At 38.7% G+C, this 22,621-nt stretch overlaps 1 protein-coding gene across 9 annotated transcripts in view; it reads left to right on the forward strand.

Annotated features, from left to right (window-relative positions):
- Positions 1–22,621, forward strand: part of BBX (BBX high mobility group box domain containing) — a 268,781-nt gene that overhangs the window by 237,358 nt on the left and 8,802 nt on the right. For 6 of the 9 annotated variants that reach the window (XM_038582723.1, XM_038582722.1, XM_038582728.1 and 3 more), the window contains 4 exons: positions 700–848; positions 11,947–12,036; positions 13,410–13,469; positions 20,818–21,015. In XM_038582723.1, the coding sequence (XP_038438651.1) occupies positions 700–848; positions 11,947–12,036; positions 13,410–13,469; positions 20,818–21,015 (497 nt within the window). The remainder of the gene's footprint in view (positions 1–699; positions 849–11,946; positions 12,037–13,409; positions 13,470–20,817; positions 21,016–22,621) is intronic. The other 3 variants (XM_038582727.1, XM_038582729.1, XM_038582730.1) reach the window with 3 other exon arrangements.

The following is a 22,621-nucleotide window of genomic DNA, read 5'->3' on the forward strand; positions in this document are numbered from 1 at the left end:
CATGCTGCCATGGCTGGGTGGAGGCCTTAGAGACAGTCAGAAGCAGCCTGAGGATTTCCCAACTTTGCTGGTGCCATTTCTGAACTCATCCATGGTTTGCCTTAAAGCGTAGCTGCCTCTCTGCCAGTGTGTTCATTGAAAACTGGCTTTCCTTGCTGTTGAGTGCTTTATCATCATCCTGGTCAACTCTCCAGAATTTTTCTGATACACAGAATTTTTGTTTGTGCTTTCTTTGTGTGTTGGGTATGTTCTAATCAAGTACTAGTCAATAAATATGTTTTTAAAAAACAAATCTTATAAAAGTACTGGTATATACTGTATTACCAATAAGCTTGCCAATATAGATACATAAATATGAACCTTTAGAATGAAAACTTGTCTGGATGGAATATGCCTTGTATTGAACTTCATGAGAAATGTCCATGCCAGTGGAGAAAACTTCAAAAATATTCTTTTATTTTAAATCATGTTTTTGCTTTTCTAAGGGCAATAAGATAAGCTTCCATGTGAATTGATTGCGAAAACTGTGCTGATAAATCTTCTCAGATGTTTTTTGTCCTTGCACAGAATCTATCAATAGTGCCCTAATTCTCGGGGACCCTGTTTTCAAATGGAATATCTTAAAATCTATCTTGTATTATTTTCTGCTTAAATGTTTATGTCATGTGCTGATCGATTCTATGACCCTTCTCTTATTAGCTCAGCAAAGCTGGATGAAGAATTTGAAAAAAAATTCAACAGCCTTCCTCAATATAGTCCTGTTACATTTGACCGGAAATGTGTAACTGTCCCAAGGAAAAAGAAGAAGACTGGAAACATGTCCTCCGAACCGACTAAAACCAGCAAAGGTTAGATGTGTGCTATGCCTCCTGCCGTGAGGCCGGGCATCTCAGTGCTGCTCTGCGCTTTTGCCACTCCATTTAGATACGTAACTGGATTTAGATGGAGGCAGTGAGGCAGTAGCCAGTTGGAATTTTAGCTTGCTCCCCGGGATGACTATGCTTCCTCCCTCACTTCTCGCTTCCTTCTTCCCTCCTTATCCTCCTCAGCCTCTGCTCTCTGCCATCTCAGCGTGCACATTTGGCCTCACAGATGTGGCTGTGTTGACAGTGTTACACATTGTCTTGGACTTTCCGCTCTCCAGAATCCTAACTTGGAGATGTGGAGCTTTTCTTGAGCAGAAACTGCTGGCCGAGCCTATTCCTTCTGTTCAACATCTGTGACGGGTCTGACTCTGGAGACCCTGAGATCGTTCTATATGCCTAAGATGAAAACTCTATTCCTTACCAGCCGTATGAACCAAATGAAAATAAAGCCCAATGCAAATATTACTCTAGCAGTACACTGAAATTGGTTTTGCTAAGTTTAACAAAATACTATTTGAGCATATTCATTTTGAAGAATATCAGAGAGTCTTCCTGTGGATATCTGGGAGGCGTTTACCATTATCAGCATGAGTTGGGTGGGTATCAGCATTCATCAAGAGCAACACTGTAGTTCAAGGAGGAGTTTTAAAGAGTGAGTGTGAGACCCCCGTTACACGTGGGGTGGGGACTTGGGTTCTGCATCGTAGCCTGCTCAGAGGACATTCAAGCACAGTAAAGGACTGTTTTGCCGAAAATGATGGCATTGCTCATGTTGAGAAACCTGTCTTCTGATTTTGCTTAGATCTAAAGATTGGTGAGGAAATGTACCTCTAGTTTTCCATACAGAAGTGAAAGACTTCATTCTCTTAGTCTCCTATAAGGATAGTAAATGGAGAGATGAGGAACTGGTGTGGCCAAGTTTTTGTTGCTTGTAAAATTTGATGGAAGAGTTTTTTAATCACCCTGTAGAAGTGGCTGCCTGTTGCCTGTTTCATGTCAAATCCGATAAATTCCCCTTTTTTGGTGTATTTTAGATGGATGGGTGGAGATACAATATGATATGTCTCCTTATATAAATCTTGCTAAATCCTGGCATTCATGGATTAATGATCAGAGATAAGTATTAATGAGCAGATACAATTTCATGTATTTAAGGACTATATAAGGTCTAGGAAAAATAATGGTTTCTTTGAAGAAAGTTAAACCTTTCTCCCTCAAACCTAAAACCGCCTTTGCACACACTGCAGTTGACAGAACTGAGGTGAGTCACTTGACGTCTGTATCTCAAGATAGATCTGTATGGCTGAAGAAAATTCCCCCTTCGTGATTAAAGGCAGAGAGGAATGTAAACGTGATTTCAGAATTAGCTGGGTTTGCCTCTGTGGTCAATAAAAACAAGTCTAGTGAATAAAGAACTAAAAAAGAAATGTTGCATCACCAAGTTTGCTCATCTGGGAAAATAAAATAGGGTTGTATTGAGATCTTCCAAGATAAGTAGGAAGGAAATAAAGTAGCCTTGTTGACAGGTAGGTAGCTGAGCACTGTAATGGATTACCAAATGAAATGACAGTCTTTGTGCCCTAGAGACATCTAGAAATAGGCAGAGTAGTCTGGGAGCCCAAAGATGCCAGGCATCTTGAGGTCCCATAATTCTTGGATTTAAAGTTGCTGATAAATACCTGACAAGCCAATAAAATGGAACTTAATTGATTGATGTACAGGATGTATTCTCTTCTTCTACTCCTGGTAGTTTGAGACATTCATTTTAAAGCCCTGAAGTTGGCCAAATTATCTATCAGGGAATGTAACAATAGATTTATTTTTGAAAAAGCTATAAAAACCCTGAGTTAGGATCTATTTTCATGAGGCCTTCTCTTGGGTCTTAGTTATCTGTTATATGTTTTTCCTCTCCCATCTGAGATTAACAGTATTTCTTTTGATGTGAAATAGCTTTTTGGAGCTTTGGATTATACTTCATACAGTATGATCTTAACTCTTCTGTTATGCCTCTCAAGCCACAAAGTCACTGGTTCCTTACAGTATATCAGTAATTACGTAGATAGGAAGTCTTTCAAGACTTTGGATTTTATTCTGCATTCTGACTCATGGAGCAAAAGGCAGTTAAAGCAAAACTAAATAATATATTCTCTATTTAGCAAACTAAAGAAATAGGATTTGTAACTAATTGTAATTTGGCATTAGCAGCACCAGTGTACTATCCTACAAGTTATTAATGAAATTATCATACCAGCTGTGCTATAATTGCCTGATCTTTGGAGGATAGAGAAGATTGTTTTCTTAGACTCTAGACTCTTTGCACCTTTGCATAATGAATCGTTCAAAGCAAAAACTCTGTATGAGATCATCAGTTTATTAGTCAAAGAGCATGTGTCCATAGGAAACCTCATTTCTCCACCAACAATTTGTTATTTTGTCTATATTTTCTCGATTGTGTTTATCATTCAACAGTTATTATATTTTTCCCCTGCCTTATACTACATACTTATTTTAGCTACTCCAGCTTATATAAAATGTATAGAATTTTTCTGAAATGCTATCTAGAATTCTGTAATCTCAACAACATAGTATCTCCTTGGGTTTACACTTCTGCTTCCCCAGTGGCCTCCTTATTTATATCTGTATTTCCAAGGAGTTTCTTCCTCTTGTCCACTGTCCCCTCCACTCTCTCTGCCCTGTCCCTCATGTATATGATGGGTCTTGTCAAAAGTTCTACAGCAAAAATGGATGAAAGTAACTAGATGCCACCTTGCTCTGACTGGGCTCAGGCTACATTATAGTAGGTAGAGTACAATGACTTAGGAAAAGAATTCCCTTCTGCTTCTAACAACAGATTACCTAGTAAATTTTAATCCATCTGACTTCTGGTGCAGCTCAGCTGAGACAGCTTGTGCCTGCAGTGTTTTCTGGCGTATCTCTTATAGTTACTTGTATATATTCAAATGAAGGCTTTAAATTAATAGTCTAAATTTAATTGTAACTTAAGAGATAGGTTTTGACACATTACTTTAAGTATATTGTTAATGTATGAGGCACTTTGTATAAAAGTATCAGAAGTCAGAGTGCTCTACAGAATAGTAATTTTCAGACAAAGTAGGGTCATGAAGAAAAAGTTAATTGAGTTCAACTTGGAGTGTTTAAATTATGTCCCCGCTTGACCTTTGACTTCACTTCTCCTTCTGTAGGTCTTCAGACTTCTCACATTGTTCCTTAGCCTATTATCAAACATGCTGTTGCTCCTCATTTTTCTTGCAATTCATGCTTATATTTTAAGATTGGAATTCCCAGTGATTTAAGGATTTGGGATTGTAAAAAATCACAATGGTAATAAGAGAAGCAGGTTTACAAAATTAAAGCTTGGGAAACAGAATCCCCCCTGTGTGGGACTGAGCCACTCTGAGGATACTCTTAGTTGGAGAGAACAAAGAGCTGATGTCAGCCAGACCAGCCCTTTGTATCAGGAAGTGATAGCTGCCAGTTCAAGCAGAACTCTGTATTTGCCCTGTTAACTGTTGGAGCAACTTCATTGCCACCAGATATTTTCAGGAACGTGGTGTAATGTAACCCTGAGTTCCTTAACAAGGCATTCATGTCCAGCCCCATGAGGTAGTTCCTACCCCTCAAGTGAATCTAAACTTGATTGGGGCTGGTTTACTGAGACTTGTTCAAGTCAGCAGATCCACATGCCCAGCAGCACTTTGCTATAAATTATCACGAGGGAATTTATTGTTTCTTTGGTTATTTATTATTTATGTGTCTATTACAAAAATGACAGCCTAGTTTTAAAATAAAACTTATGCTCTCTTTGTAGCTTAGAAACAGAAAACCTTAGAACCTGGGCATAAGCCACCACCACTCGAGTCATGTGTAACATTTGTTCCCTACCACAGTTCCAAAGAACAGGGCTCAGACTTCATTCACCTTACCTGCTGACCTTGAAAAAAATATCATACCAGGCTAATACTGATGTGGCTCCTGGGTCACACTACAGCTCTGTACCCCCAAAATGTCCATTCTTTAGCAACCCAGAAACAGCATTGATGTTTTAGAAAGGTTACTGTTCATGTCTTTGTGGCACCCCTCTTATCCTCTCAAAATGGGGTTTTATATTTTCTACCCAGCTGTGAAGTTGGGTGCAAAGGAGATGGATATATCATCACAGTACAGGCCATCCCATAAAGTAGAGGCCCTAAAGTTGAGGCAGTCCTAAGCTAGTTTACTTACCAGCAGCAAGTGATTTTTGTAATAAGGACGTAGAAAAACTCTTTCAAGAAATTTGGTAGAGAGATGAAGGAAAGAGATGGAATTGGAACATGACATTAGAAGTTTAGTGAACAACTATTGGAATTTTTTTAAAGATAATCTCTATCCCTGACGTGGGGCTGTAACTCAAAACCCCAAGATCAGAAGTTGCAAGCTCTACCAAGTGAGCCAGCCAGGTGCCCTTGTTTGCAATTTTTTTTTTTTTTTTTTTGGCTTTCTGAACAATTCCTTCTAAATCTCTTCCCCGCTTTTCTCTTCCTACCTTCTTTTTTCCCTCCATGTATGTTTCTGCATTAATATAATTAAAGGAAAAAATGGTAGTAAAGGTCCTTGTATTTGCTATTTATTACAAATTTTTTACTATTTCCTGTAGACAAAATGTCACATGTATGTACCATAATAGTGAGCAGAAGTCAGATTGTTCATTTCTTGACTCTGAAATTGCACTTCTCAGTGACTGCAATTATATCTTATCTATTACTCCTTCAAGTTTGTCAATTTCTTTTTTATCTGAAGTTTTGTTTTATAGCTATAGTTTGGGGGATGGCTAGGAGCAAGGAAGTTTAAAAATAAAAGTTTACAGAAGCTCCTCTGTGTACTAAATCACTCTGGATGTTCTTTTCTCATGTTAAAATTGACAACCTCTATCTTTAGCTTTGTCCTTAAATTGTACTTTTCAGATTTCGCTGAGTATGGTTGGGTCTGAAAATATGTATCCTTTTCTTCTTTCCTAACCTATTTCATCCATCCTTATGGTCCCTAAGAGGTCTCAGAATTGTTTTTCTGCATTCTTCCACTTTTGTTTCCTGTGAATGCCTGTGTGTCATTCTGGTGCACCAGCCCTGAGTTTCCAGGTTATATAAAACACGTAGGAGGCAGTGACTGCAAATAGATTATAAAGAATACCTGTAACATTAATGTAGTATGTACACATGATATATATTTTTGTATTTGTTAAATTTATTTTCTTTCCCTCGTTGCTCTTTTTCTGAAAAAAAAAAAAATCAAGACATTTTCTATTTCTATTTCAAACTACCACCAGCTAATCCAGAAGTATTTATTTTTCATTATTTAAAAGGATGGCCTGATATAGTCATCAAAAAACACTTGCACAACTTTCTGTTATCAGTAATAATAGTGACAGCTGTCATTCCTTGAGCTCTTACTTTGTGCCAACCAATGGTTTAAGAGCTTTGTTTGTTCATGCAACAAATACTATTCAGAACCAATCCTCTGCTAAACACCATTCTAGCATATAGAATATATTTGTGAATGAAAACAGAGAACCCTGCTGCCATGGTGGTTACATTATGACAGGAGTACCAGACTATAAACAAGCCTAAACACTAAGCAAAGCATATATAATGCGTTAGAAGATGAGAAGTTCTATGGAAAAAAAAAAGTTTGATGAAACAACTAGGCAAAAGATCAACAAGAAAAGAGAAGACTTGAACTTGAGCACTAGACCTGACAGACATAGGTGTGTACCTCATTTTATCGCACTTAGCAGATATAGTGTTGTTTACAAATTGAAGGTCCATATCAATCCTCTGTCAAGCAAGGCTATCACCATTCCAACATTTACTCACTTGGTGTCTCTGTGTCATACTTTGGTCATCTGTGATCAGTGATTACAACTCAGATAAAATAGCATTTTTTAAAAGATTCTATCTTTATTATTTAGAGAGAGGGAGAGTGGAGGAAGGGGCAGAAGGAAAGAGAGACTCTTAAGCAGATAATAAGCTGAGTGTGGAGCCCGATGCAGAGCTCAGTCTCACCATCCTGAGATCATTACCTGAGCCGAAATCAAGAGTCAGATGCTCAACCAACTGAACCACCCAAGTGTCCCATGGTTAGCATTTTTTAGCAATAAAGTATTTTTTCATTAGAGTATGTACATTTTTTGGTAGACCTACCTAATGTTATTGGACACCTAATAGACTATGGTATAGTGTAAACATAACTTTTATATGCACTGGAAAACCAAAACATTCATTTGTTTCACTTCATTACAATGTTTGCTTTATTGCAGTTGTCTGGAAGCAGACCAATATTTCCAAGCTTTGCCTTTATATTAAACACTCCACCCATCAATTGTAGAATATACATTCTTCTCAAGTGCACGTTAGAACAGTCTCTAGAATGCACTCACTATACACTAGGCCATAAAATAAACCAAAACATTTAAAAGGATTGAAGTAGTTCAAATTATATTTTCTGATCGTAGTGGAATAAAATTAAAAATGAACAGCAGGAAAATGTTTGGGAAACTCAGAAAATTATGGAGATTAAGGAATACATTCTAAATAGCCAATAAGTGGGATCCCTGGGTGGCGCAGCGGTTTGGCGCCTGCCTTTGGCCCAGGGCGCGATCCTGGAGACCCGGGATCGAATCCCATATCGGGCTCCCGGTGCATGGAGCCTGCTTCTCCCTCTGCCTGTGTCTCTGCCTCTCTCTCTCTCTCTGTAACTATCATAAATAAATAAAAATTAAAAATAAATAAATAAATAGCCAATAAGTTAGTGCTCACTTGGGCAGTACATATACTCAATGACCAATAAGGCCAAGAAGAAATTAATAAGGAAACCAGAAAATACTTTGAGATGAATAAATATGAAAATACAACATGCCAAAATTTATGGAACACAACTAAGACAGTGCTTAGACCAGAGTTTATAGCTGTAAATGTATATATCAAGAAAGAAAAAAGATCTCAAATCAATAATCAGAGTTACATATCAATAAATTAGGTAACCTATGTGAAATGGATAATTCCTAGAAAGCACAAACTACCAACACTGACTTAAGAAATAATTTGAATAGAACAATAACTACTACAGAAATTGAATTTAGTAATCACAGAAGTACCGAAGGGGGTGGGGGGACACAGACCCAGGCTTCACTGCTAAATTCTATCAAACATTTAAAGAAGGATTAATATCAATTTTTCACAAGCTCATTCAAAAATTAGAAGAGGAGGGAATATTTTCTAATTAATTCCATGAAATCAATTATCACCCTAATGTCAAAACTAGACAAAAATATCACAAGAAAAACCGGAGGTCATAGCTCTTCTAAATACAGACATAAAAATCCTTAACAAAATACTACAAACCAAATCCAGCAATGTATAATAAGAATTATACCATTACCAAGCAAGATTTTACTCCCAGAACGCAAGGTTAGTTTAACATCCAAAAAGTCAATTAATGTAATATACTATATCAATAAAACAACAACAGAAAATTCACATAATCCTCTTAATAGATACAGAACATGTTTCATGAGAATATTCAACAAACTCAGAGTAGAAGGAAACTTCCTCAACCTGATAAAGGGCATCTACAAAAATCCCACAACATCGTATTTAATAGTGAAAGACAATACTTGCTCCTAAGGTAGGGAACAAAATAAGGATGTCTACTCCTCCCAGCCCTTTTGTTCAACATTGTAGTTGAGGTTCTAGCCAGGGCAATTAGGCAAGAAAAAGAAACAAAAGACATGTATATTGAGTAAAGGAAGAAGTAGAACTATTTCTATTCACAGATGACATGATGTTTTACATAGAGAACCTAAGGTGTCCCCAGAAGAACTACTAATGAATGAATGAGTTCAACAGGGTTGTAGGACACACAAAAAAGTTGGAATGTGGAGAAAGGGGAACCCTCTTGCACTGTTGGTGGAAATGCCACTTGGTGTAGCCACTCTGGAGAACCGTATGGTGGTTCCTCAAAAAGCTAAAAATAGAACTACGCTATGATCCAGCAATTGCACTACTAGGTATTTACCCAAAGGATACAAAAACACATATTCATTGAAGTACATGCATCCCAGTGTTTATAGCAGCATTATCAACAATAGCCAAAATATGGAAGGAGCCCAAATGCCCACTGACTGATGAATGGCTAAAGATGTGGTGTATGTGTGTGTGTGTGTGTGCGTGTACAATATATACACACTCAGCCATCCAAAAGAACAAAATTTTGCCATTTGCAACGATGTGAAGCTAGCATAATACACATTATGCCAAGTGAAATAAGTCAATCAAATAAAGACAAATACCATATGATTTCACTTTTGTGGAATTTAAGAAACAAAATGGATGAACATTCAGAATGGGAGAAAAAGAGAGATGGAAACATCTTAAGAGATTCATAACCATAGAGAACAAATGGAGGGTTGATGGAGGGATAGATTGATGATGGTATTAAGGGAGGGCACTTGTTATGATGAGCAGTGGGTATTGTATGTAAATGATGAATTACTGAACTCTGCTCCTGAAACCAATATTGAACTGTATGTCAACTAACTAGAATTTAAATTAGAAAAATCAGGGGCAGCCCCAGTGGCGCAGCGGTTTAATACTGCCTGCAGCCTAGAGCGTGATCCTGGAGACCCTGGATCGAGTCCCACGTCAGGCTCTCTGCCTGATGCCTGCTTCTCCCTCTGCCTGTGTCTCTGCCCCCCACCCCCCCCCCCGTCTCTATGAATAAATAAATAAATAAAGATCTTTTAAAAAATTTAGAAAAATCAGTTGTATCTCCATATAATTTCAATGACAATCTAAAAGTGAATCTAGGAAAACAATTCATTTATAATAACATCAAAAAGAGTAAAGTACATAGGAATAAAGATGTGCAGCACATTGAAAACTACAAAGTATTTTTGAAAGAAAGACAATCAATAAGAAATGGAAAAACATCCCATGTTCATGGATTGGAAAACTTAATATTGTTAAGGTGGAAACAGTCCTTCAAATTAATCTATGATTCAACCCAATCCCTGTTAGAATGACATTTTCTTTTATAGATATTAAGAGATCCTAAAATTAATATGGAATTGAGAGAGATTCAGAATGGCCAAAATAATTTTTTCAATTTCAAAACTAGCCACAGAAACCAGTAGGCAAGAAGAGAGGGTGGTACTGACATAGTTACATAGGTAGTGGAATAGAATTGAGGACCCAGAAATAGACCTATTAGGCCAACGATTTTTTAATGAGGAAACCAGTAGTACTCAATGGGAAAAAGAATAGTATTTTCAAAATGATGCTGGGACAACTCAATAACTACATACAAAAGAATGAATTTGGACTGTAAACTTACCTCACACAATATACAAAAATTAACTTGAAATGGAACAAAGACCTCTTTGTAAAAGCTAAAGCTATAAAACTTTATGAGGAAAACATAGAGGTCAATCTTTAAAAAAAAAAAAAAAAAAAAAAAAAGATTTTATTGATTTATTCATGAGAGACCCAGAGAGAGAGAGAGAGAGGCACAGACACAGGCAGAGGGAGAAGCAGGCTCCATACAGGGAGCCTGACGTGGGACTTGATCCCGGGTCTCCGGGATCACCCCCTGGGCTGAAGGCAACGCTAAACTGCTGAGCCACTGGGGCTGCCCCCATAGAGGTCAATCTTAATGACCTCAGATTTGGCCATGGATCCTTTAATATGACACCAAAATACAAAGTAAATAGATTTGACCCTTTCAAAATTTAAAACTATTGTGCTTCATAGGACATTAATAAAGAAAAAAGACAGTCCACAGAATGTGAGAAAATATTTACGAACTAAAGTATCATAAATACTTTAAAAAGGAGTGAAATGCTAATACATGTTACAACATGGATGAGCCTTGCAAACATAATAGCAAGTGAAAGACTCCAGATACAAAATCATTCCATGATTCATTTACATGAGATTTCCATAATAGATCTTGGTAGAGACAGTAGATTCGTGATTGCTTAGGGACAGAGGGAATGCAGAAATAGGGAAGGGTGATAGCTAAAGGAAATGGGGTTTATTTTTGAGGTGATGGAAGTGTTCTAAAGCTAGTGACAATTGCAGACATATGTGAACATCAAAGCCAGCGAGTTGCATACTTTGGGCAGGAAATAAATAGTTTGCCTTGGTCAGGAGGGCATGCATGTGGATGCAGATACTGGCAGGAGGGTAGTTAGAGCAGAGGTGGCTTATGGAGTCTCTTTTTAAATCCTCATGTCAACTCTTGGAGTTAGGCACTATCACTATCCGCATTTACAGATGAGCAAACAGAAGTTACATAAAACGATTTGAGTCAGTTTCACATAGAAATATCAGCTAAGTATAGAAAGAAACCTGCTTTGGGGAGGTCAGTGCTGCTGTTGGCATTTCTGATTGGGTGATTGAAAAATCTTAGTTCTGTTTTCTTTATCTGAGAAAAACAAAGATACAATCTGAGACTTCTCTCCTTTCCCACCCCCCCTTTTTTTTTTTTGGCAAATATTTTTCTATTTTTTTTAAAGCATGTTTTCTTCCTGGAATAACCTCAGCAAAGGCTAGAAGGCTCTCTGATGCTATCAGGCCAATTTTTGTCCTGAAAGTGCTATTCTTGTTATGAAAACCAAATTTCTCAGAAGAAATGCTCCTGCCATCCTTTCCTTCAAGAAAACTGAGGAATCTAAATAAAGTAAAATTGCTTCTTTGTTAAAGACTGCAGCTACCCTGCTGTTAATGGGTTGTGGTCTGTCTCTGGTCACTCAATCTGCAGTTTCTGCTTAGAGAGTCCCGATTCTAACGGGGGCTTCTGCCGAATACACTTTCTAAGGAAAATTAAACTGGGTTTTAAATTTAAGCCTAAAGAAGGGCGCTGAGCACTAGTAGTTAGATGAGTAAAGCTATGCAAGATGACATATCTTGTGACTCAGTTTGCTTGTACCGCAGGTGGGTGGAGGGTGTAACTGTTTAGGAACACACAGTATTGTTTTATGAAACACTGTAAATTTTAAATATATTTATATTAATATTGTCTGTAGGTCCTTTCCAGTCTCAGAAAAAGAACTTATTCCACAAAATTGTCAGCAAATATAAGCACAAAAAGGAGAAGCCTAATGTTCCGGAAAAAGGTATTGGTGCCTTCCATCCTCCATCAAGGTTTCTTGGCCACCTCCATTGTGAATTCATCTTTGAGTACCGCTTCTGTGCACCGCCTTTGCCTTTTCCTCCCCTTGGCTTGCTTCAGTGTCATCGGCTCCTAATGCAGGCATATTCATTATTTCCAGACTCCGCAGCTAATTGCAAAGAGATCTCCTTCACTTGGATTCCCACTCAAATCCCATAATGTCTCTATTTTCAGAGTTCCGTATGAATCCTAAAATTGCTTTGTTTTCATCCATATTTGGTGCATTGTGTAACTTAGTCTTCTTGAGCTCTTATACACTTATTTTCTTTGACTATTCTCGTTTTTCCTCATGTCTGGCAGCCTTCAAACCAGGACCATGTTTTCCTACCTCCTGAAACCTTAGGATTTTCCTGTTTGTATGAAAGTGCTACCATTTCTGTACTTTCTCTGACCCTTGAGGATTCTTGTCTAGGAGGATTCACTCCTTAGTCATAACCTGTCTCTTTTTTCCCAGTCTGTGTTACTTCATTTGCCAGACTCTTCCCACCCCCTTCAGCCACATAACTTATTTCCAGAGGGCAATAGAGATGCATTGCCCTCCGCCAACTCTTCGCTCTGAGCATCTATCTTATTATTATGATTTTGATGGGCCCTTGAACCTCTTCAGGGCTTATCTGAAGATTTCCTTCTTCTCATAGTTCAGGACTCCTATTCTTCTTTCACATAAAAGATAAATCTCCCCATCTGATTTAGTACAGCCACATGTCCCGGAAGTTGGGCTTTCTTTAGCATCGCCTTGCATGTTATGTCGTGACTACTATGAGCCTACTCATCCATCCGATGCCCATTCCCATCCTACTTGCATGGCCAGATGTGAAGCCTTTTGTGTTTCTGGAATGAGGCTTTAAATACACCTGTCTTCCATGTGTAGATATATGTGCCTATATGTTCCTGTATGTAACCTTTTACTTAATTTGGGCTTTATTTTCACCTCCACTCCAGCCTCTTAGGTTTGTTTTGTATGTTAATATTTTTACCCTCCTTCCAATAGAGAAACCTCACCCTTTAGGTAAAAATGTCAGCTTTTATCATTCCCTTTTAACTGATCTTCAGTTATCTTAACTAAAGTCATAGAAATTATCCAATAGTGTATTTCATATAAGGCAAATTTGTTTCTTTTTATCCATATCCTATATAGCCTGATTATTTTAGTTGGCAAATGCCATTTTGAGAATTAAATAGTTAAAATAAAACTCTGCTTCATTTGTGTGATAATGTTTCATATATAAGCTGTTTTGTGTATTGCTTTCTTTTTCTAGTGTTATGTGTCTGTCCTAGAAATAGAGTTTCACTTTCTTTCTCTGTCATTGCTTTTAGGAAGTGGGGATAAATGGTCAAACAAGCAACTCTTCTTGGATGCCATTCACCCTACAGAAGGTAAAAGCAGCAGTATTCTCTGTATGATTTCAGGTAGTCTGTGTTGGAAAAGCTTAAAAAGGCATAATTTATATAGGTTCACCCAATAGCACTATACCTGAGAGCTCATAATTTGGTTGTTTTTAATTATTTTTTTTTCAAAAGACTTATTTATTTATTTATTTATTCATGAGAGACTCAGAGAGAGAGGCAGAGACATAGGCAGAGGGAGAATGAGACTCCCCACGGGGAGCCCAACCTAGGACTCGACCCCGGATCCCAGGATCACGACCTGAGCCAAAGGCAGACGCCCAACCGCCGAGCCACCCAGGAGTCCCTGGTTGTTTTTAATTTCCAAATCAAAACGGACAGATTTTTTTTACCCTGCTAAGGGTCAGGCAGTGTGTCGTATGGAGCTTAATTTGTCAGAGGAGCACTTATAACCTTTGACAAACTTATAACTAAAAATATTGCATTCATGTTGCAGGCAGATGCTTATGGGAGGCAGAAGAGAGCCAGCCTGGAGCTCTCCTGGTTGGTTGGTTGGTTGGGCATGGGCATGTCAGCAGTGTTCCTCTCATGAGCTTTCCCTCAGCACACCTCCCAGTACCTCTAAATACGTTCAGATGGAATGCTGCAGAGGCTTATGGATAACCAGGAAGAAGTTCCATATTGACTAGCATAATGTTACGGGTCCTAGGTGCAGGTTTTACTTCACAATTTCCTACAGCCATATTTGTTTGTGATGTCTACCTAATTTCTGTTAAATATTGAACCCTCCAGTGAGTGCTCATTATTTCTGTGACATTTAAAGGGTTGTCCTCTTACCACTGATTTCTTTTTTTTTTTCCATCATAACTATTTTTAAGGAGCTGAACTGTTTTGTTTTGTTTTTTGAGGATTTTATTTGTTTATTTTAGAGAGAGTACGTCTATGCACATGAGGTGGGAGGAGTAGAGGGAGAAGGAGAGAGAATCTGAAACAGACTCCACACTGAGCTCGGAGTCCCATGTGGAGCTTGATCCCACAACCAGGAAACCATGACCTGAGCCAAAACCAAGAGTTGGATGCTTAACTGACTGAGCTACCCAGGCACCCTAAGCTGAACGTTTTTATAGTCCTTAATTAGCAGTTGCTTCCTTTGAAAACTAGAAGCAATCTTAAAAGTCATTGAGTCCAATCCCTTTGATTTACTTACAACCCAAAAGGGGAACGTATTGAAGAAGACCATGTCTCTTGCTTCCCAAATACACCTTTGTTCTTTTCCTGAAAGGGAGACAAAATTTAAAATGCACATTTGGCCCAAGTCATTTATCCGAAATACTCATGAGTTAGATATTCATCAAAAAATACTCAAACTTGAGTTTATAGCAAACATGAAATTGTTTTTATTTGGTAGGCACTGCTCACAACAAGCCAGATGTCTGTTTTTATGTCATTGCACTTTTACAAAAAATGCCAGCAGTATATCTGTTTTCTAGCCTGTTACTTCACATTCAGAACCTCTCCAGAGGACTGTTTCTGCTGTTAGCTGGCAAAGCCAAATCTGAATTGTTGTGCTGTTCTCAGCATTAAATGCTAACATCCAAAATGTGAGATATATATATATATATATATGTATATATATATATATATATATATATATATTAGCTCTTGTGTATTTTAAAGATATATTTTGCACAGACTTGTTAAGTGTAAGGCACTGATGAGCAATCAGGAATCAAAGAGGCACTTAAGACCATATTTACTCTTTATCTGAATTGATACTGTTCTAAATGTTTTGTTTTTTAAACAACAGAAACCCTGTCTCATGTAGAACATGGTATCATCGCATATGCAGTGAGGTAGAAAGAAGGAATCAGGAGACCTGGGTGTCAGTCTCAGATCTGCCACCAGTGAGCAGTTTACAGTGGGACAAATTGTGTTTAACCTCACCAGGTTCACTCTCCACACGTGTACTAAGTGAACGTGTGATGTGTGTGTTGAGGGATGGGGTGAATGGTGGGGAGTAGTAAGACAGCAGCCTCAAATGTCATTTCCCCTCTCACACTTGCTCTTAGTATCATGATTTGTTGAGTGGGTGGGGTGATGCTGGAAGTAACCTTATTCTGCAGCCCTAATTTTGCCCTTTAGGGGGCAGAAAAGTAAATCAATTTCAAGTCTTCTAGGCTATCCCAAAGGTTTAGTGGGAATAGAGTTATTATTACTGGTGATGTTAATTATATTATATATTAGTAATGTATATGCATATGTTACAAACTTTGAAGAATATGTGCTGAAAACTGCTCGTCTTTAGGTGTAGAGTGCATATTCATTTCATGTGGCCAGGAATAAAGGAATGAGTTTGTGCATCAGAAATTACCAGTGATTTAAAGTGATCTTTTTTGCTCTTAATTTCCATACCATCCCCTATATTTCCTTATTCGGGTGGTGACTTGGTGACCTAGTAAATTAGCTAGGCCCTTTACTGCATCCTCTCTCCCCTATGGCTTAAGCTTTACCTTGGAGAACATATGTAAATAAGGAGAGAGGACGAAACCATGATCGCAATGTTAAAATGTACAAACCGTCCTGGGCAAAGGTTAGACAGAAATCATTTGTAGCTGATGTCTATACTAGAAATGTTGTTCCCACTGAGACATTTCACTCAGCTTCCTGTTCCTGACTTCCGTTAAAGGGATAACTTCAAGTTCACTATGCTTTCTGTACACCATCCTGAGTATAATTGGCTTGCAATTCATTTTTTTCCCCAAAATATCAGAAATATTTAGGTGCTTAGTAATCACATCTGCAGTTTAAATGCTAAGCTTATAATCTGTTTTAAGCATTTTCCCCCATGCTTTTACAATTCAAAATCGCTAAACCATTTCTTGAAACTTGCAGATCACAAAAAAAAGATTGCCTCTCAGCCTAGAATAAAGGTTAGATTTTCAGATAAACCTACATGATTTTCTGCAACTGTGTTTATCTTTTCTACCAGGTTATGATGTCCTATGCTCGTGCTTAAGCTGGTGGTTTCTAATTGTAATAATAACGATGATGATAATTAATACTTAATATTGCTTTATAGTTTCTAGAGGGCTTTAACAATATTTTTTGAGAAACTAATCTTGGCAAGAGCCTCGGGGAATTCAGGAGGACTTATTAGCCCCCAAATACATGACGAGGAATTGAAGCCTGACCAACATAAGCAGGAAGAAAAGAAACGAGCACTCTTTCCACTAAAGCACATTGGCTTCTTACAGTTTCAATTTTTCAGGCATATCTGAGTCCCTTATTTGGCTCAGATGTCGCAATTATAAATGATATCTTAAAGGAAAAAAAACAAAACAACCAAAACCTTAGACTGAGAATCTTCAGAAGATTAGTTCCTTTGCGGTATATAAACCTAATTACAGAGGAGAAAAAAATCTGGTTTATAGTTAGATTTTCAAACACGATCCATAACACTCAGACTAACCTTGATCTCTTTTCTCAAGTTCAAAATAGTTGCCATGTAAGTTCAGCAAGGTCTCCTGGGGTCTTAGATAAGGCTCATTCATTTGATTCTTTTTCCTGTGTCCCATTCAGCATTTGACAGCATTTTCAGCTCAAGAGAGACCAACCAAAGGCAATGAGATTCCAGATTTGGCTATAATAATTTCCGTGCAAGTTTGATTCCCCTAGTTGGAACGTGAATTCATGACTCTGGAGCGCTCTAGTGGCCTCCTGGGGTTCAGTACAACCACAGTGCTGCTATCTCAAAAAATTTACCCCACATTTTGGGAGCAGGGTTTGGAAAACAAGGCAATCTCTTATTGCCACATTCCTAGTGTTGCTCCAGGAGTGAGCTCACATGATCTCTCTCAGATGATACGCTCCAAGTGTGTTATGATTATCGTGGAGTATAAAAACTAGCCCTGTGGACTTGTTTCGAAGTGCTTGGGTAGGTTTGTGTGTTCAATTACAAGCCGAAGGAGAAATGACTAATTTGTTTTTAGAGGACAAAAGTCTTTCTTTTCTCACATTTCCATTCGTTCGGCAGGGAGTGGGGGGAAAAGGAACTGACTTGCTGTCTTGGTGCTCAGCTTCAGACTGTTTTTCTCTCTGAGCTTTCTCCATTTTCTCTCACCACCAGGCCTTCCTTTGCTTTGCTAACGTTGCTGGACTCAGATCTGCTATTGCGTCCCAGACAACCACTTCTTTAACTTAGCCTTACCTGTCTCTCCCAATTCTTCTGTCTTCGGATAGGGTCCTGTGTGAGTGCTGACCTGAAGGCTGCCGTTGGTCTTGGCCTCCAGGCAGCACAGGATGTTCTGGGGATAAAAGCATGTTCTGCATCAAAGCATGGGGCAGACTCATTCTTACCTCCCCTTCCAAATTCTGGCGAGGTCTCATTATGTCCCACTTTCAGATGTGGACAATCTGCAGGCCCCAGGATTACTTCCTGATCTGGCAGTTACTTTAGAGGAGACATCTAGAGGGGTGGCACTGCCTCCTTTTCAGTGACTTTCGAGAATCTGCAGCGTATTCCCACATTTTGCCACTTCTACTTGGTCTTCAACCTGATTCGCTCCTTTTCTCTCTCCCAGTACACCAGCTCTGGGACTTGATTGCTGGTGTCTGTTGGCCAGCCTGCCTTCTACACCCTTCTTCCTTGTCTGCTGGTTTCTGGGTTTCCCCTAGTCCCAGTCTTTTCTTAGGCCTTAACTCTACCTCCTTTTTCCAGTCTCTTTGCAGCCGTCCCCTTGGCTTCTTATTGGGTTTTAACTAATTCATCTGGAACGCACAGGAAACAGAGCAACTACTGAAAAGAAATGAGACCACTTGAAGGCTAACCAAAAGCAAAAACTAACAGTCCTTGTCAAGGGATTCCCTTGCCTTGAGATTCTGGAACTGGCTAGAGGCTGGCTGGGACCCTAATTCTGGGCTGTGTGGCAAATGAGAAGAATTTGGGGTCTGATGGCTCCTTTAGAGCCAATCTAGTCCAGCCTCCACCTTAACATGAAGAAACTGAGACCCATGGTCCTGCAGTTAGTAAGGTAAAAAGTCAGGAATAGAATCTAGGTCTCTCTGTGACTGTCATTTCCATTACCCTGTTGTCTTTGTGTAGAAATCAGGTCATCTTTTCCTAACCCACTTGGCCTTTTTTTTTTGACCTCCTGGGTTCGTTCTTTCTGTAAGCAGCTCTTCTGATGTAATTCACCCTTCATCTTTGGAAGCCTGCTATACCCTTATTTCCCAAGTTCTAGATTTTCCTAGGAAGTGGAAGGAGAAGAGGGAATAGGTTAGTGCTTTTTCTAGAAGGGCCGTCTGTAACGTTGTGATCATACTGGAGAGGTGATTAAGATCCCCCCAAATAATAAGAAGGGACAACTAATGGATCTGGATAAGAAACTAGAAATTTTGAAGCTTATGAATATTTAATAGAGGCTATTTATGCTCATTGTAAACTCATATTCTGGCTTCTTTATACCTATAGGAGGCTTTGAATTTCAGGGCTAATGCAGAGTCATGAAACTTCTTTGGAGTGTTTCTTAACCAAATTATCTTTTATTTTACTGGCAGCTTTTATTGAAGTTTAAACTAAAAAAAAATCTTAAAATACACACCAGCCCTGGCTATGTTAAGCTAAATATCAAAGTATAAATACACCAAGACTGTTTCCTGGATACAGATCTACAATTTCAAAGGAGCCTTTTTCCTAATTTTTGATTACTTGTTTGAAAAGATACTTGGAAATGTTGCCAAGTAGTTTCTTTTAAATAACTATTATCTTAGGCCTGTCCCTCTAAGCCATCTATTATGCTATCTTGAGGTAAGGCCAAGCCACAAATCATGGTATGATTCCTGCTTTACATCCTTTCTCTTGATGTAATTGAAATGATTTCTTGCTTGTTTTGGAATGGGAAGTCTGCAGTCAGTCTCTTGAGGGCAGAGATGTTACGAATCGTAGCCCTCCTTTCTCAGGGATACACCTAACCTCATTAAAAACCTAGATTAAAATGTTTTAAGTGAAGCCCATGCAAGAGTTTATACCAGCATGTGCATTTTTTCACACCCTGAGTTATTCTCGCTCTGTACTCTCCCTCTTATTTTAGCTTTATCTTCCTCTTACGCGATAGCATTGTATTTCCAGCGTCTCCCCTCAGCTCGGCCTTGCGATCAGCACCTTCAGTCATCCCCGTGAACCCAGTGTGCATGGAGTGGGCCTTGGCCAACCTTGATTTCTCCAGCCACACTCCCCTCTTCGTCAGAAACTATTTCTGCGCCTGTGTTAAGAGATTGGATGGTTTAAAAATGGAAGGATGCCTCTTTTCCCTGCTGAATGCCCCTTAGGCCATGGGAATTTTTTTTAAACAGTAAAAAAAGAATTCCAATTACTAAATTTGATGACATGTATATATTCTTAAATGCTTAGTGTACTCCTATCCACATATACTGGTCTTACTTTTAAATTGAGTGTGGGGAGAATGAACTCCCAAGGAAATGATGAGTATATAAGAAAAGATAGAAGCATCAGCTGTTTGAACCAGGAGCAAGTATGCTCCTTATTCTTGACACAGTGACTCCTCGGATAGAAGTGTATGTTGTTAAATGATTCATTGCATTACAGTTAGAATTAGGGTACCTAATACCCTTCCTGGAGCCTTGCTGCCCTGTGGTACTTCATTATCTCACTAAGCACATTCACTTGGTCCTAGGAATCAGTGAATGGGAGAGTGTTTCCTTACATGTGGGCATCACACGTGGGCATCACACGTGTGGGCAACACACATTGTGACCAATGGTCTGGTCTTTCCTGAGCAGTCAGTATGTCTAAAAGAAGGCCAAGCCTCACAAACAATTTCTTTTCTAATCAGTCCAGCCTGGTGATTGAAAGCAAGTGTCCCAATGGTAACAATAAATTTAAGAAGCACATATTTAATCTCTGTGTCCTCAGAAGAGAAACTCCTTTTATCATCTTCCCCAGACCATCTAGGTGGACAGGAGGATCTTGGGCAGGGACCCTGGCCACATGTAGAAATTATGGGCTGTTGGGGCACAATCCACTCAGATTTGCATACACTGTCTTCCCCACCAACCTATAAGATATCTAAACACTTAGAAAATGTTACTCCAATGGCCTCTTGGTTCAGTACTCTGTTAAAAGGGGGGGGGGGGGGGCATCTGAATCCTCTGTACTTAATTTATCAAAGCAAATATAAATATATTGGTTTAAAATTATGGTCAGTGTTTTTTTTTTCCCCCATCAGTACTTTGAGAGCTCTAAATCTCTGTTCACCAGTCAGATGGGTCAAGCAGTGAGAAATGTTTCTTTCTAAGAGTAAAAGCAATGTCTACGTCTTATGTTTTTGTGTGTAACTATATATGATCTGTCCTATTTCAGCCATATTTTCAGAAGACAAAAACACCACAGAGCCTGCTCATAAGGTTAAAAATGCCCTATCCATTCCCAACACTCCAGAGCCAACAGCAACGCAAGAACCTTTGGTGGGCAGCCAAAAGAGAAAAGCAAGGAAAACCAAGATCACCCACCTTGTCAGGACAGCAGATGGCCGGGTATCACCAGCAGGAGGTACTTTGGGTAAGGAGAAGGAGCTTTGGATGAGAGAGAACCAGAGCCAGGTGATGACTGTCATGGCCACGTTGGCCAGCAAATGACTATAAGCCAAGTGTGGGTCCTCACTGAAAAATGGGTCTGTTCCGCTGGTTTGGCCATGGTAAGATTTCTTTCTCTGGATCTCCCGGAGAACTAGTTTTCCACAGGCTCCCAAATGTACAAAATGTACACGTTTTAAAATCATAGCTCTTTTTCCAAGAGTATTCTTAGAAAGGAAAGGTAATTTTTAGGACTGTGTGTTTCTCCTTTTTCTCAGCATGCACAAAAGCAGTCTTCATTAAGTGAATTCCCAAGGATCCTAGACTTTTAAAAATACTAGATGAATCAGTGTTTCTTCACGGTTCACTGTTCAACTCACTACAAACCATATTATCAAGTACTTAAACCAATGGATTAAGGAACCTTAGAAAGCATCCAGCACTTTCCATAAAGCTAATTTTTACCATGGAGGGAGCCTGAGAACGCTTCTGGATTTCTTGAGTTTTCTGGGTTTATCTTTAACCAAATCTTAACTTACAGTGAATTTCTCTATTTTCAGGCATGGCCTATCAACTATTTGCTGTTCCTGGTGGTCTCTATGGCAGCAGAATTGCCTGAGGGGCCCAAGTTAAGGAGTGGGGTCAGAGTAGCTCCCTCAAATCTTAGGGTGCTGCACCAACTAAGCATTAATGGTCTTTCAGCACCCCGGGCATCTCATTCCATCAGCTTTGAAGTGCCCCTCCCTCTACCCTAATCCAGTTTCCAGAAAAAGGTCACAGGTCCATAATGAGTTCTATAAATTGGAAAAAGTGTTTAGAGCAGAAGGGAGAAAAAAAAACAGTGAAAGACAAACCAAGAAACAGACTCTTAACTATAGAGAACAAACTGATGGTTACCAGAGGGGAGGTGGTAGGGGGATGGGTAATGTGATGTGATGGGGATTAAAGAGTATACTTAGCATAATGAAATGATAAATCAGTAAAACTAAGAACAATGATTAAATGAGTATATTTTGAGTAATATTTATAAATACTTGATTTAGGTTAATCTAATTGCAAATAAAAACGTTCATTGCTGAGATAGAATAGGAAGACAGTGACTGAGTTTTGTGCACATTTTGTGTTTAGCATGTATAGATTGATAGAACAATAAAGCATATTAAATACCTCCATTTTACCCTGTTATATAAGAGATGACACTCAATGAGGTAGGATTTCATTTTTGAATACATTGAACTTTCAGGTACAAGTAGGATGAGGACTAGAATTTAGTTTTCTTGATATTTAATCCAGCAGGCCCCTTGCTCTTTCTTTCCCACTCTGGGTTCTGTTCTGTGATTTTGATTTTATAAATTGTTACAGCCTCATTTTCTCATAGAAGGAGTGAAAGATCTTAGAAATATTACCTTCATTTAGAAAAGCACATAGCACTCTCATATTCTAATATATGACATTTACAGCTTTTATCACTTGCTTTTCTATACTTAAAATGTTTTAAAAATCATAATAAAGATTCCTCTTCCTTTATAATGGCTATGTAATAAAGAAAGTGTACTCATTTCCAACAGGTATATTTTCATAGCATTTTAGCA

This window comes from Canis lupus, chromosome 33 (assembly GCF_011100685.1).
Source record: "Canis lupus familiaris isolate Mischka breed German Shepherd chromosome 33, alternate assembly UU_Cfam_GSD_1.0, whole genome shotgun sequence".
Taxonomy (NCBI): Eukaryota; Metazoa; Chordata; class Mammalia; order Carnivora; family Canidae; genus Canis; species Canis lupus.